Source organism: Cervus canadensis, chromosome 10 (genome assembly GCF_019320065.1).
Source record: "Cervus canadensis isolate Bull #8, Minnesota chromosome 10, ASM1932006v1, whole genome shotgun sequence".
In the NCBI taxonomy this organism is placed as follows: Eukaryota; Metazoa; Chordata; class Mammalia; order Artiodactyla; family Cervidae; genus Cervus; species Cervus canadensis.
The window spans coordinates 64,365,408-64,380,596 of record NC_057395.1 but is presented as its reverse complement, the minus strand read 5'-3'; the positions used below and the strand labels follow the sequence as shown (position 1 = coordinate 64,380,596).

Sequence of the window (15,189 nt, the reverse complement as noted above, 5' to 3'; positions counted from 1 at the left end):
CCACAAGAGTGTACTCTCTATGAAGGCCAGGGTTTCCATTTTGTTCACTGAGGTGTCCCTGGTCCTGCACCACCACTTCGCTGGTGGAAGGTAATCAGTAAACTCTAATCAATGAAAGGGATGTCCCATGGCAAGGCTCCTGTCCCTCATGGAGGGAGGAACCTCGTGGAGGGCCTCCACGGTTCAATGTAAGCACCTTAGTCTCTCCTCCTTTGGCCTGACCTCTCTGCCCTTGAGGGAGTAAGGGATGTTTTTGTCTCATTCAGAAATCTGGGGTTTCCAGCCTGCCCACCAGTCCTTGAGCCCAATCACTGTTTCCCTGAGAAGGTTCTACCGGTCTGCCAAAAGTGGGACTTTGGAGAGTGACTCAGTTAACCAGGGACTTCCTGGTCCCAGGCTGGGTGGGGCCAGGGAGGAAGCCCGCATTCCGCCCTCTGTGGGGAGGGCCCTCGTTCAGGGGGCAGGAATTCTGGCTCCTCATCACTCACTCTCGGAAGGTCTCTTGGACACTCGCATTATTCTCTGACTCTATGTTCCCTGCCCAAGCTCCCTGGGCCTTGCCTGGGCGAGAGCACAGCCTCCAATCCATCCTGCCTGTGTTGTCAGATGAGTCTCCTTGAAACTCCTGTGACCACACTGCAGCTCTTTACCAGAACCTTGGATGCGCACCCCTCAACATCCACAGAATAGTGGGGAACTCAAGTCAGGCTGACCAGGCGGGGAAGAGCTCCTTGACCTACTAACTGGGTTACCCTGACTTAACACTCACCTCTTCTAGGCTACAGTTTCTTTATAAAATATGTCAACATGTATGTGTGTATGTGTGCACATGTGTGTGTATGTGCGTGTGCATGTGCATGATTAACTGGGCTAAATCAGGAATGTCAGATAAGTGAAACTCTCTTGGCCAAAACAGACATCACTAATCGATGGTGCCACACTTCTCTGCTTAACTCACTGTCAGTCTTGAGCTCCAGGGATCAGGAATGACACCTGAGTTGAAGCCTATTTGCATCGCTGGACATGATGGTGTTTGAGGTTCCTCTCAGCCCTGATGCTCTGGAAACTGGAGTGTCCAACCTGACAGGAGCCTGTAGCGTGATAATCAGAGACTGTGGAGGGTCAGGCCTGGGACAGGGCTCGGGGAATGAGGCCACCTGGAAGGTTGGCTGCTTACTGGAATTTTGTCAGCCTTCCTTCCTGTGTCTGTGCAGAAGAGAATGAATCAGAGAAGAAACTGGGGGAGTTCTGGGGGAGGGGAGAGGGAACAAAGAAAGGAGGACAGAGCTTTCTGTGACTCAGATAGGAGGTGTTTGGGGGTCTCCAAACCCAAGCCTCACAACATAGATGGAGAATCTGGGGCACAAGAAGGGGCCAGGATCCACCCAGAGTGACTTAGCAGAGCAGAAACTAGATCCAAAAAGATCCAGGGTGTTTCCCAGGCCAGCAACCTATTCCAGCTCACCCTAGAGCCTCAAGCACCACCAGAGAGTGACCCCAGGTGTGTGGACCTCTGTGCATGTACACACGTGTACCCACGTGCCCGTGCAGAGAATGCAGCTGGCGCAGGGCAGGGGTGGGTATCACCCCACAGCCCACCACCATTGCAGCTCCTTAGTGATGTCACAGCCTCTCTTGTGATTCAGAGGGAGTGGGAGAGAGACAGGCTGGGGAGGGAGAAAGGCCAGAAATGGAGAGAAAAACGGGAGAGAGGGTGGTGGGGAGAAATAGGGCTGAAGGAGACAGAAGGCTAAGATGATGGTGGGGAGGGGAAGCTGGGAGAAAGGGATGGAGGGAGGGTGGAGAGGAAAGGAGGTGGGCAGAGTCAGAGATGGGAGGAGGGGGAGGGCGGGCATTCTCTGTTCTTTTCTTTCTCAGAAGTGGAGAAAGAGGAGGGAGGATGGGGCAGACTGAGGGGTACCCAGGGGCCTTCCTGGCAGGTCCTGTGGCTGGGGAGGGGCATGTGTATGTACCTAAATGTGTATGTGCTGCTTCCCCCACCATCCCAGTAGGGGCTGACCCCCGCCTGCCTGCCAGTCACCTGCCAGAGCTATTTCCGGAATGTGGAATCTGGGTCAGAAAGGGGGAGGGAGAGAGGGGGTGTCTGAGGAGGCAGCGCTGGCAGCTGGGAAGCTGGCCAGCTCCTAGCGGGTGGGTGGGTGGGTGGGAAGCTCCATGCCTTGCCCAAGGCCACTGGGGAGGGGTCTGCCCCGGCCAGGCTCTCACTGTCTCAATAATTGCCCCCCACATCTCCCACTCGCTGGCCAATGGCCTGAGAGCATATATGCCCATGTGACAGTGACAAAGAGCTTTCACGCCCCTTAGCAACTTGGGGACTCAGAAGAGCCCTTGTTGGGCTCACTTCTTAGAGACATATGCTGAGGACAGGGGGCAGCCTTCTGAGCAGAAGAACCCTGCAGGGAGACAGTGGCTGAGGGAGGGTGTGCCTGTGCATGTTAGGGTGTGTCTGTAAGGAGGGAGGTGATGGAAGGCAAGACTGCCACGTACGGTGATACAGGTTGTACACAGATTAAGGATGCCACATATACGAGAGGGTGCTGTTCACAACATAGACATAATTGAATTATATATTTATTATGACATGTTTGTGGCAGATGGCAGCACAGGATCTAAGCCTAATAAAAATTGTGTGATGTGATAATATTGCAACAGATGACAGTTAAGTGTCTTTCCTAACCCAGCACTAAGGTATCTCAGGAAACAATTGCAGCTCTGGGCAGAGGTCTGAAAATCTGGTGACTTTGGTTTTCCCTGGAAGACAGGTGAGTTTACCTGCTGAGCATGAGGGAGTCAGAGGTTGGAGTAGAGAGAAGCAAGAATGTAGTGGTCACTATGGAGACCTGGATGGAGGGCTGAATGGGGAAACAGAGTGGTGGGGAGGGGGGAGATGTTTTTGGTGGCTCCAATCTGGTAGGGGCACAATTTCCTCACTGGTGTGGAGGTGGCATGAGCCTTGAAGAAGACACACACATATGTGAGAGCATGTGCAACTGTATGTAGCAATTAGGTGTATATGTGTGCATACATGTGAGAACACCAATGTGCATATGCTTTTATATGTTTTCTTAGAAGTCTAAGGGTTTAGAATCTTACATATGTCCACAAATAGGTATATATGTGCACACATGTCTGGGTAAGGTGTCAGATGTTGCTACCAATACTTTTTAATTTAAAAATACATTAATTTAATTAATTAATTTGACTGTGCTGGATATTAGTTGCAGAACACCGGATCTTTAGTTTTGGCAGGTGGGATCTAGTTCCCGGACCAGGGATTGAACCCAGGCCCTCTGCATAGGGAGCGCAGAGTCTTAGCCACTGGGCCACAGGGAAGTCCTCTCATACTTTCCTGAGTATCTTGATTTGGGCTTAAGTCCCCAAACTGAGAATAATTGGAGCCCTCCCACCTCCCCCACCCCCACCTTTCCTACATTTAGAGCCAGAAATGCTGGATCATTCATATGGGAGGTGCAGAAGGGGCTGTGATTGAATTTTTGGCCTCAATCCTCAACCCTTCCCTATGTTCACGCCCTTTGCTACATAACTGCAGTTTCTCCCACAAAAGGTTGAGTGTATTTCCCTGGACCTTGGCTTTGGGCTCACGTGACTTGCTTTGACCAACCAGATGTTCACAGGAGACTTGAAATGTGCTTGTACAGTGGGCTTAGCCCTCTTATACTTCTGCACCTCCGTGAAAAGCACATGGCATGGCTTGGGCACTGATTCCAGGAGCGCACTTTCGTCCCAGGAGGAGAAGGATATAGGACATGTGGAGCAAAACCAGGTGACTCGAAAGCTCATGAATGAGAACAAATGTGTATTATTGGGTGCCGCTGAAATTAGATGTGCTTGCTTGTTCCATGGCATTATTGTGATAATAGTTGATATATACAGAAATTGATACCAAGAGTGGGGTGTATGAGCAATAAAAATAAAAATATGCAGCACTGTCTTCAGGACCAAGTGGTACACAGTGAACTGTCACTGGAGGCTTGAAAAAATGTGACCTCACACTATGCAGAGACAAAATGCTTGCTAAAGCTCCATCTATAGTAACTTGAAGAGAACCAATGGATCTGGGCAAGATGGTTTCCAGGTAAATGTTGAAAGCAAGAGCTGGTGCCTCTGGGCTGAATTTGATAAGGACTTAGAAGAAAGAGTGGAGTTAATAAAAGATATAGGGAGTGTTGAGTGTTTAGAGGGAATACAGAGAGCTCAGAACTTGGCTGAGTTGGAAAATAAATCAGTCAACGCTTCTCCAGCCAGTAAATCAGTCTCAAATTAATATGCAGCCCGGGGACAAAGATCAAACCAAGGTCATGGCCAGTTAAGATATAACATGTGGGCCAGATCCAATCAAGAGCATGGTTACAACATCTTTTATTAATACTTGAAAATAATAAGGTACCATTTAGTAGATGCTCTCAGCTGCTCAAAAGGGCTTCCAGAAAGTTTAAGACCATGGCCCCAAAGAAGCACCCAAAGTACTCATAATTGAGTAGAGAGAGACTGTCCTAACTCAAAAATTAATGGTGTAGTTTTTGCAATATGGAAGTTAAGTGGAATACAATACATAGAAAACCCATAAAGTGTTTGAGGGAGGTGTGTGGCCAAAACTATGATCGCTTAGGCTAAAGAGACTGAGACCATTCAAGGTGTAAAAAGACAACTTCCTTCAGGCAGGAGGCAGACAACAACAGTTCGTCAGCTGCCCAAAGACCTATATTCTCCAGTGCTTTCTTTAGACATGGCCAAAAAAGGCTAATGGAAAAGGAAGGACTTCTGGAGAGCTATAGAAAACCATGGCTTAGGGCATCAACCCCAGGGAGCAGACCTTGGGCCTCATCAAGAGATATTCCCTCTCCCAGAGTATCTGCCCAACATTTGCCAAGAGGGACTTCACAATGGCCATGGATCAGTAAGTCTCTGAACCCCTTCCCCCTCCTTCTGAACAAGAATGTGACCTGCAAGTCATCCTGTCCCTATTTCACCAACGCATGCTGTGTGTGTGTGTGGGGGGGGGGCGCGTTGTTTGGGAGGTGGGAGGTAGATACCTTTTTTTCTTTTTTTAGGTTTTGGGTTCCTCAATCAAGAGGAGCCGCATCCAGATTTGACACAGATCATGAGATCTTTTTTTCTTCCTTAAAAATATATTTATTTATTACTGAAGGATAGTTGATTTTCAGTGTTAATTTCAGGTGTACCATGACATCCTGATGTTATGGTTGAATGAGATTTTTCAGGATCTTTGAGATAAGGGTATTTTCTGTAAGAGGGACAGGAATAAATGTGGCCAAGAAAGTGGACCACAGTAGATTGAATTACTAACCCTGATTCTTCACCCCTTCCTCAATCCTCACACTTTACCATATAAATCAGTTTCTTACACAAAGGTGGGAAGGTACTTCTCCATCCCTTGTCTTTGAGCTTAGTCATATGACCCCCTTCAACCAATAGGATTTTTGTAGATATTATGCAAGCAGGGACCTTGAAATGTGCCTGTGTAGTTAGGCTTGCTCTCCTGTGCTTCTGCCATCACGACAAGAAGAACATGCCCTGCCAAAGCCACTGATCCCAGGACACTTTGGTCCCGGGAAGAGGGTGAAAAACATGTGGAGCATATTCCAGCTGACCACAAATGAGCACAAAAGAAATAAATGTTACTTTTTTTTACACCTCATTTGTGGTTGTGTGTTATGCAGCAATGTTGTATCAATAGTTGACCAATACAGGGTTCCAAACAGTTCTGAGACATGTGGCCCATCACCCAACCTCAGCCCATTCATGAGTGCATGAGGTAGGGGGAGATTAGTGAATGAGGGTTTATTTGAAGAAAATTGTTGGAGGTGCTATTTGATTCCCCAGGCTCACCTTCTGCTTAGAGAACTTCCCTTACAGGACTTTCCTGGTGGTCCAGTGGGTAAGACTCTGTGCTTCCACTGCAGGGGGCATGGGTCTGATCCCTGGTCGGAGAACTAAGAAGATCCTGCAAGCGGCATGGTGTACTCACACCCCCACAAAAAAAAAAAAAAGAGGGAGAATTTCCCTTGGGCCTGGTGATGTGGGGAATCTGATCCTTCACCCAAGGCTCTTAGAGGACTGGAATAGGGTGTCTGGGAGAGTCGGGCAGAGAGATTCCCTGGATTTGGAGGCCAAACAATGTGGACCCCATGCCTACTTGAGACTCCTAACATGGAGAGGCTGGCAGGGTTAGCTGGAAGGACGGGTGTAGCAGACCACCCTGTACTTTCAGAGTTCTGCAAGGCACAGGCCCCACTGTCATATAGGTTAAGTCAAGCTGGGGGAGACAATAGGGCTGGAGTTGTCTTCAGAGGAGTCTGTCCAAGAAGCCTGCCTGGCAGGGGCAGGTCCCTTGGCAAAGAAAAAAGGCTGAGTGGGGAGGAGAGGGACCACTGGATGGAAAAGCTGAGAGGGAATAAGCAGCAGTGGCCTGGAGGGGGGTTGCCCAGGCCAGGAGGGGAGACATCATGAGGGCCTTCGGGACAGAAGAAACTCCAAAAGCATCACCTAAGAGAAAGAGCTGCAAGTGGCGTCTGTCCCATAGAAAAGTCCTGATGCTAGACGACCCCTGCATTAGCGACCTTCCCCTCCCACTGGAGGAACCAGCAATGGCCACTGGTGAACAAGGAACCCAGGAGACATTGACCACCATGCCCAGCTCCCCACTGTGGGCTTTCCAGCCCAGTCAAGCCCTAGCTGCCAGGTGCATGAGGTCTGAAGTGGATGAGCCTGGTGTTTTGAAATGAGGCCAGACTCTCAAAATCTGAAAACGAGACTGTTCCTTAAGGTCTAAAAGTGATAGGAAAAGCTCAGGAACCTGCCCAGATACCACCCATGATTTGATAGTGAAACAAAGTGGTTTCTTGCTCTGTCCCCAGCCAAGTTCATTCCAGTCAACAAGCTGCTTTCTTGTGTATAGAATTCCTTGAAATTCAGGCTCATTTGTTCACATCAAACACCAACTGAGCACTTGAAACAAGTGTCTTCTACAATAATCCAACCCCAAATGCCTTTGATTGTCAGGAGGCTCTGAGTCAAGACTCAGAATCAGTAACAACAGCTACATTTGTCAGCTCCTACCACAGGCAAGGCCCCACCCTCCTAAGCCTCCCCAGGCACAGACTTACTTCATCTGCAGGAGAGCTCTCTGGGGTCTGGTTTATGCTTCAATTTATAGACGGGGAAACTGAAGCTCGGGAAGGAAAAGTTGCTGGCCTGAGTGAGATCAGAGTTCTGTCTACTAAGCCAGAAACTGTGCTATGATTTTCCTTGGTCTTGATATCATGGCTTGCTCTGGGAGAGAGGGTCCCCCTTTTCTCTGATCATCCCTGGGTTATCATCAGAGAACTCAGAACAGGTATCAGGAAGGACAGGGTGTCCCTGATTGTGAATATGAGAGACACCTGCAAACTCACCCCTTTGAGACGTCCCAATGCAAATCCCATTCTCTTCCCTGCAGGGTCCCGCCCTCCCCACAGGTTTGCCTAATCCAAACAGGTAAGTAGGGCTTCAGTGAGCCCTGCCTGCCAGCAGAAGGCTGCTCTGAATCAGGGTTTAGAGACCCGGGGCCACCAAGTATCTCACAAGCTAGACCCCTCCACCCCACTCCCAGTGTTGACATCTCTCTCTGTGACTCCCTCCCCCATGCCCCGTTTGAGCTCCAGTTTACCAACTGGTGGGAAGTTCAGCCCCAAGGGCTCCTTCTTTGCCTAACCACCGCTCCACTCCTGGCTTGCCCACTATGGATTCCTTTCCATCTGCAGTCCACCAGGCACGGTCTCAGGGGCCCCCTGGCAAAACAAACGAACAAGTCCCGCCCCCACCTCGGTACTCACTCGGAAGCGTACGACTATTGCTGAGGCTGCCGGTGCTGGGCGGTGGGGAAAGGGACTGCAGGGAAACACTGTCCTCCTCCTGCGAGCAGCCCGCCTGGATGGCGCGCAAGTAGCTGTGGCTGCGGGAGCGGAAGTAGCTGGGCAGCGGCAAGTCTAGAGCCTCAGCCGCAGTCGACTCCGCTTCACTGCAGGCCGACTCACAGGCCGCCTCGTACTGGTCGCTCAGATCTGCCTCCCGGACCTGTCCGGGCAAAAGCAGGCATCAGGGGCCATCTCCGCCCATTCTGGAGGGATGGGGGGGCTTGGTGGTCGGTTCAGCTGCAGAGCTGGAGTCTGGTGCTGCAACTCAGCCCACCTTCCTGCTCGCATCTCACTCGGGGCACAGGATGGGCAGAGGGAGCCCTTAAGAAATAGACAGCCCCTCTCACCTCTCTGGGCCTCAATTTTCCAGTCTCTAAGATGGAGGAGAAACTGTTCAATATACTTTCTGGGATGTTAACTAGGTTATATCTTGTGTGTTCAGACTGATTAACTAATAGATTTTGAGGTTACATCTGAAGTCAACCAAAAAGAAGGCTATACTCAATTAGTAATGTTTGCCTTGATGGTTGGAATGGGGAGGTGGCACTAGATGTGCTAGACATTTACCATCTTATGGTCCAATTCCTTCATTTTTATAAGCAAAGAAACTGAAGGCAACTGAGGGGAAGATATTTGCCAGGTGCACTCAGTGAGGAAGTAGCAGAATCAATACTCCAAATGTGTATTTAAGGAAGATTAATCTAGCCCTGGGATACAGAATGGATGTTGGATAGAGGGTGTGGAATGGAGGCAGAGGCCAGAGACGAAGCGATGCAATAGTCTGGTGAGAGAAAATAATACTGGAATGAGGGTAATGGCAGCGAGGATCAATTGGTGATGTCTGCCACGGGCAGTGTGGAGAATGGTGGTATATGTGCTATTTGCCATCTCACATTTAGCTCAACCTCATCTGGATGGTTTCTAGGCGTCCCTCTAGCGAAAACCATTCAAGATCCTACAAGTCTGCAGCTGGAGTTGTGAGCATAGAGGGGCCTCACCATACATATACCCTCCAAGAGTTCTGAAAGGGTCTGTCTGACCCAGGTCTAGGCCATCTTGGTACCTGGGGATCACAAAGTATGAGCTGAGGAGTGAGTCGGCCAAAGATGGACACTGGGTGGGGGTCTTGGGAGACACCTGGGCTAGATGGCAGGGCAAAAGTTGACTGAGCACCACGTGGAGGAAAAGACGAGGCTGGGCCTGGGGCCAGCTCTGCCCTGGACCTGCTGTGCGACCTCAGGCCAGCACTACCCTTTAGACCAGTGTTTCCTCCTCTAAATGAAGTGGAACGCCTGTGAACTTTTCAGGTCCTGCACCAGATAAAGTGGCCAGAGGAATCATTACCCAATTTAGAGTATATGTTTGGGAAGGTCTAAATTTGCTCTGTTTGATATGGTAGCAACTAACTGTGTGTGGCTATTTAGGTTCAAGTGAAATATAATTTTTAAAAATTTCACTTCCTTAATTACACTAGCCACATTGCACTTGCTCATGCTACCTTTATTGGACAGCATGGATTATAGAACATTTCTAATTATCACCAGGTTCTATCAGACAGCACTGATAAATTAACATGTAGGCCATGTAACATATCCCAGAAATCACCTGGAGGGGGTATTAAAGAGACAGGTGTTTATCCTCCAGAGTTGAAACCTGAGAGGCCCTTGTGATTTTCAAAAGGCAATGAGGTCTTGCTTCAGGATTGCATGGTAATGGCCCAGCTTGGGAGCTAGACAGCCAGAGTTTCACTGCCAGGTCCATCATTTGCTCACAATATGAATGTTAGCGAGTCACTGAACCACTCTGTGCCTCAGTTTCCCCATCTGTAAAATGGGGGCTAATTAGGGACCAGATTTCACAGGATGGTGGTCAAGATTAAATGAGATAATTCATATCACATGCTTTGAAGAGTGTCGGGGTGGGGGGAAAATCAGTACCCAATAACCTGTACCTGTTATTACAGGCAGCTCTGTGGGGTGATTGCAAGGATTTGTGAGTGTTGGTTAAGATGCTCCCAAGCTCTCGGGGAGAGGCCAGCTGGTTAGTGCTGTTGGTATGTGTACCACTGAGGGCACACTGTGTGTAGGGAACCTCCCCTGGAGGTTTTATCTGTGAAACATCACATCCTTATCACAAGGCTGTTGAAGGAAGGAAGAGATCACCTGGCCCACTGTGGGCTCCCCAAAGACCCTCTGCATCAGTGTGACCAAGAGGAACTCTGAAATGAGGGTGGGAGGTGCATGAGGCATCCACAGCTGGAATCAGGAGATGTAGGGTCAGTCCTAGTTCTACCATGTAGGCCATGTGGCCTTGGGGCTGGGGCTGGGGGGTGGGGGGAGGAAAGGACCACTTCCGGGGGTAGGATGGGTATGCATGGGAGGGGGCACCCTTAGGACAGGCAGACAGTGCCAATACCAGCATCATCTTCACCAACTTTGGTAAACTTGAAAAGTCTCTGCATTCACTCCAGAACCCTAACATCCTTAAAGATCTTGATGGAACCCAAGAAAAGAGATAAGTCAGAGGATCTGGGGCCTGGAATGTGGAGGCCAGTGTCCCCAGCCCCTGATCTGTCCAAATAGAACAGTCTTGCCTGGCCTTTCCCAGGCTTTGGGGGAGAAGACAAGGAAGGGGCTAGAAGATCTCAGGATATGCCTTCCCTTATCCTAGGGTTACTATTTTTTTAAAAGTAGAGTTGATTTACAATGCTGTCCTAATGTCCTGGGGCTATTCTTGACTCATCCATAGAACCTAACTCATTCTTTTCCATTTTTGAGAAGAGGAAACTGAGGCCCAGAGAGGTGAAGTGACAGGGCCAGGGAGTGAAAGGTCCAGGTGCCAACAGGAGCCCCAATCCATCTTCCTTGGAGGAGGTTTTCCTGGTGCTAGCTTGCTTGCACTTGTCCGGGTTAGGGGCCAGGACACTGAGGTGCCTAGGCCCAGCCCCGGACTCTGGGATGGGGCGGCAAGAGAATGGCAAACATACTGACCTGCTGTTCGTGGCCAAACAACTGGGGGATCAGGGAGGCCTGTCCAAAAATCTGCAGGAAAGAGATGGGGAGGGTTACGGGGAGACCGAGGCTGGGGGCTGGGGTGGGGTCTTCAGGCTCGGCTACAAGAGAACTTGGGGCTGGTCTAACCTCCTCCCCAGACTGGCTGGGGCCGAGTTACTAGGAGGTTTTGGTTTCCTCCAGGGATAGGAGGCTCACTCCTTCTGGGACTGGGTTTATTAAGTGTTTCTCCTGGGACCATGGATGTCCTGTCTGCTGCCTCTCAGCTGGGCAGGTAGCCTCCCAGGATCTATAGATTAGGGGCAGAACCTGGATGCTTCTCTTCCCTGGTCAGGGCTTACCCAGTCCAGTGCCTGGTGGGAGGGGAGCTTCTCCTGGTAGGAACTGAGGCTCGGAGATACAGACAGAATCAGACATCTCTGATTTTGAGGCCACATATATGGCTCAGGTCACTCAAGCTTCACGGGGTGAGGGTTTTGGGGTTCAGAGGACTCTGGGCCAAAAGAGAACTGGGGCTGGGGTAGTGGGAGAGACTGGCTGGGATTCCCAGCCTGGCTGATTCCATGTACCTTTTTGTGTAGCCAAAGGACAAAAGTGTGATTCCAGTGCCAGGGCCAGGCTGGGGGTGGAGAGGGTGCATGTGAGACAGACAGACAGACCCAGAGAGAAACATGGAGATGAGACACACTGGAGAGAATCAGAGAAAAATGTGAATGAGAACAGAGAAAAACAGAGGGACACAGACAAGACAGCTGAGGGATGAGAGGACAGACAGGATGGGACAGACAGGGAAGGGCACTGTCCATTCAGAAAACACCTTCATGCTCTGTGCGACCTGCCTGGGGACACTGTGGGGGACAAGACAGCAAGGTCCCTGTCTGCCAGGAGCTCCCAGGGGGTGAGACAGACACCAAGTAAATAAGCAAACAGATACAATTCCTGAGAGTGAGAAGTGCTGTTGAGAAAATGAAGCGAGGTAAGGGAACAGGGCCCCGGGGACCCCCTGAGGTGGGAAGTGATAGTGCAGGTCCCTCTGAGGTGACATTTGAGCCAAGACCTGGATCACAGAGAGGAACCAGCTGTGCAAAGATCTGAGAGAAGAGTGCTCCTGGGAGGAACAAGCACAGGGAGGCTGGGGCAGGAATGAGGGATGTGAGGAGCAAAAGGAGGCTGGTGTGGCAGGAGCAGGGCCGGTGACAGAATATGTCAGAGATCACGTCTGAGAGGGAGGCCAGGCCTCGTGGGTCTGGCTTTCCTGGGGTGAGGCTGGAGCTATGGGAGGGTTCGGAGCAGGTGATGTGATCTGACTTCTGCCTTTTGCTAGCTCCCTCTGGCCGCCGTGAATAGGTTGGAGGTGACAGGCATAGAGGCCAGCACAACTGCTCAGGTGAGACTTGGTGGGGCCTGGAGGATGAAAGGGGCAGAGGGTCCCCTGGCTGGGGTAGGGGGGCTCTACCTCTCCCCGCTTCTGAGGTTGCTTTCCGTGGAGTCTGGGAATGACAGTCCTGAGGGGGGTGGCTGGGGAGAGCTTGGCCAGGCTAGGAATAATGGTGTGGTGGGGATCTGGGGTCCAAAAGTTCAAAGCAGTCCATTAGCCCAGGCAGTGGCGCTGCACACAGTGGGACCTGGGGCCCGTTCCTACCTAGAGAGGGAGCTGGGTCTGCACCTGACTGTCTCTGCTGCCTCACTGTGCTACCATTGGCAGGTGTCTGCCCTCTCTGGGCCTTGTCCCCCCATTCACACTATGGAGGGAGCCCTTGAGCCTTGCCCGGCTGTCTCTTTGCAAATGGTAAAGTACTGTGCACAACACAGTAGGGACTGAGGTCCAGGTCTGGGTCTGATAGCCCATCTCTGCCCAGTTTTGCCTGCTCCTCCCTGTGTGACCCTACCTATCTGGGCCTCAGTTTCCTCATCTGTGAAATGGGGATATGGATAAGGACCCTCTGGGGTGGTGGTGAGGGATCCAGGAGCTGATGGTTGAGAGAATTAACAGTACAGCACAGCGTGCTTACCACTCTTAGTGGCAGAACTGGCCGGGTCCTGGAAGCCCAACTGTCCACCGAGCAGGTGGGGGACATGGAGGTCCAGAGTGGAGAAGCAACTTGTTGGAAGTCATACAGCAAGATGGCAGCACCAACCATCAAGGTAGCTACCCTGTGCTGAGCACATTGTGTTTGGGTTTACATGGTCAGTGACAAGACTGGGGCTCAAAGCCAGGCCTCCAGTCCCACATCCTTGGGGCTTCTGGGTGGACAGCAGTAGTGCAACCCCTCCCTCTGGGCCCACAGCTCAGGCCATCAGTGTCGGGCCCTGGGGCTGCTCTCCAGGCCCTAGATGGTCGGTGGGGAAGAGACACGCACAGGCAACTTCAGGAACAAAGACTGAACAGAAGCACAGGGCAGACATTCAGGGACCACTCAGCAGAGGCTGGACCTGGACGTTGGTCCTTTTCCTGGGTGGGAGTCGGGGCTCTCTCCAGCCCACCGGCCTTCTGGCTGCCCACCGCCCTCACCTGGCTGATGCAGCTGGAGTCATTGAGGCTGTCGCTGACGGGGTTGTAGTCCTCCTCCCAGCTCGGACACTTGGAGGGCAGCAACATGTCCACGGAATCCAGGCGGTCTAGACTCCTGGAGGGGATGGAGAGCAGATGGGGCTCAGTCTCCTCTTTGTTCAGTCTGGAAAACTGAGGCCCAGAGGCGGGAAAACCAGCCTAGGTCATCCAGTGGTAGAGGGGAAAATGGAAGTCCTTGCCAGCCTGGGTAGTATGAGGGGTGATGAGCAAGGGGAGAGCTCCTAGCTTTTGGAGGCGTTGTGAGTCTCATGGGTGCAGGCGGCCTTCACCTGTCATGTCCGCTGCAGTCACGAGGTGGCAGCACAAGCTCGCTTTTGACTGTTTCAAACCAGAGGCACTCCACACCAGCTCAATTCTACAGCGCCTTCCTCTGCAGGCCTGGGGCAATTCTAGGGGCTGGACAGAGGAGACTGTCAAGGCCCACAAGCCTTGACCTCCAGCCAGGGCTGCCCAAAGGTCATCAGTTTTGACACAATGTCCAGGTAGCCTCCTCCAGGCTCCTGAAGACTCATCACTTTTCCCCCACAGTCTTGGTGTTTCAGTCTTTCTCAGAACTACCTGACCACGGGCCTCCTCTGCACTGCTGCTTTCAAAATAAGGTCCAAGCTGCCAACAGCTCAGCTCTTGATATAGACAAACTTTGATTGGGACCCAGGCTCTTCCTGGGGTGACCTTGGGTAAGTTGTCACCCTGTAAGTCTGTTTCCTCACCTTTAAGTGGGGGTGTCACCATGCCTGTCTGCTGGGGCTGTGGGGAGGTTTCAGAGATGCAGATTAAAGGGCACTTGGGCAGGCATAGAGCCCAGAGAGCAGCAAGTGCTAACAGATGGCCCCCATTACTGTTACTACAGGCATACTCCTTTTATTGCAATTCCCCTACTGTGCTTTGCAGAATTTGTTTTTTAACAAATTGAAGGTTTGTGGCAACCCTGAGTTGTCAGGTGATGCTTAGCATTTTTCAGTAATAAAGCGTTTTAAAATTAAGGTATGTACCTTTTAAAAGACATAATGCTATGGCACACTTAATAGACTAGGATGTAAACATAGCTTTTGCATGCACTGGGAAACAAAAAAATTCATGTGACTCACTTTATTGCAATATTCTCTGTATTACCGTGGTTTGAATTAGGCCTGTACTACTATTATCAATTCGCTCTCATTCAAGGCCTGTACCCTGGTCCTGCCCACCTCTCCCACCTCCATGCCCGCAGATCATTTAAGAATTATAAGAGGTCAGGACTAGAAGGGATCTTAGAGATCATCCAGCTCAGCCCCCTTTACTTAAAGCTAGGGAAAAAGGCTCAGAGAGGGTGAGACCTAACAGCCCATGGTGTCCTGAATTCCCACCTGCAGGCCATTCCCTGCCTTCTGTCCTGGCTAAGGAGACTCCCCGCCTCAGTGCTCCTGTCACCTCCTCTGCTCTCTTCCCACGGCTGCAGTCCTCCCAGCCTACCTTCTCCGTGAAGCCTTGGCTGTTGCCCCCAGGAACTGAAGAACTAGGACTAACCTTGTTTCCTTTAACTCTTCCAAGTCTTTTGTCTGCTTCTGACTTGTATCTCTTCCTCAGTGGGTTCTGAATCACCCGCACCAACTTTCACCTGTTTTCTACTCATTCTCTTCTGTTCTAATCCCCACTGTGACTTCTGCAC

At 51.0% G+C, this 15,189-nt stretch overlaps 1 protein-coding gene across 3 annotated transcripts in view; it reads right to left on the bottom strand.

The window, feature by feature from the left end:
• Positions 1-15,189, bottom strand: part of DLGAP4 (DLG associated protein 4) — a 137,305-nt gene that overhangs the window by 65,174 nt on the left and 56,942 nt on the right. For 2 of the 3 annotated variants that reach the window (XM_043478665.1, XM_043478669.1), the window contains 3 exons: positions 13,482-13,596; positions 10,949-10,999; positions 7,878-8,118 (listed from right to left, as the gene is read on the bottom strand). In XM_043478665.1, the coding sequence (XP_043334600.1) occupies positions 7,878-8,118; positions 10,949-10,999; positions 13,482-13,596 (407 nt within the window). The remainder of the gene's footprint in view (positions 1-7,877; positions 8,119-10,948; positions 11,000-13,481; positions 13,597-15,189) is intronic. The other variant, XM_043478664.1, reaches the window with a different exon arrangement.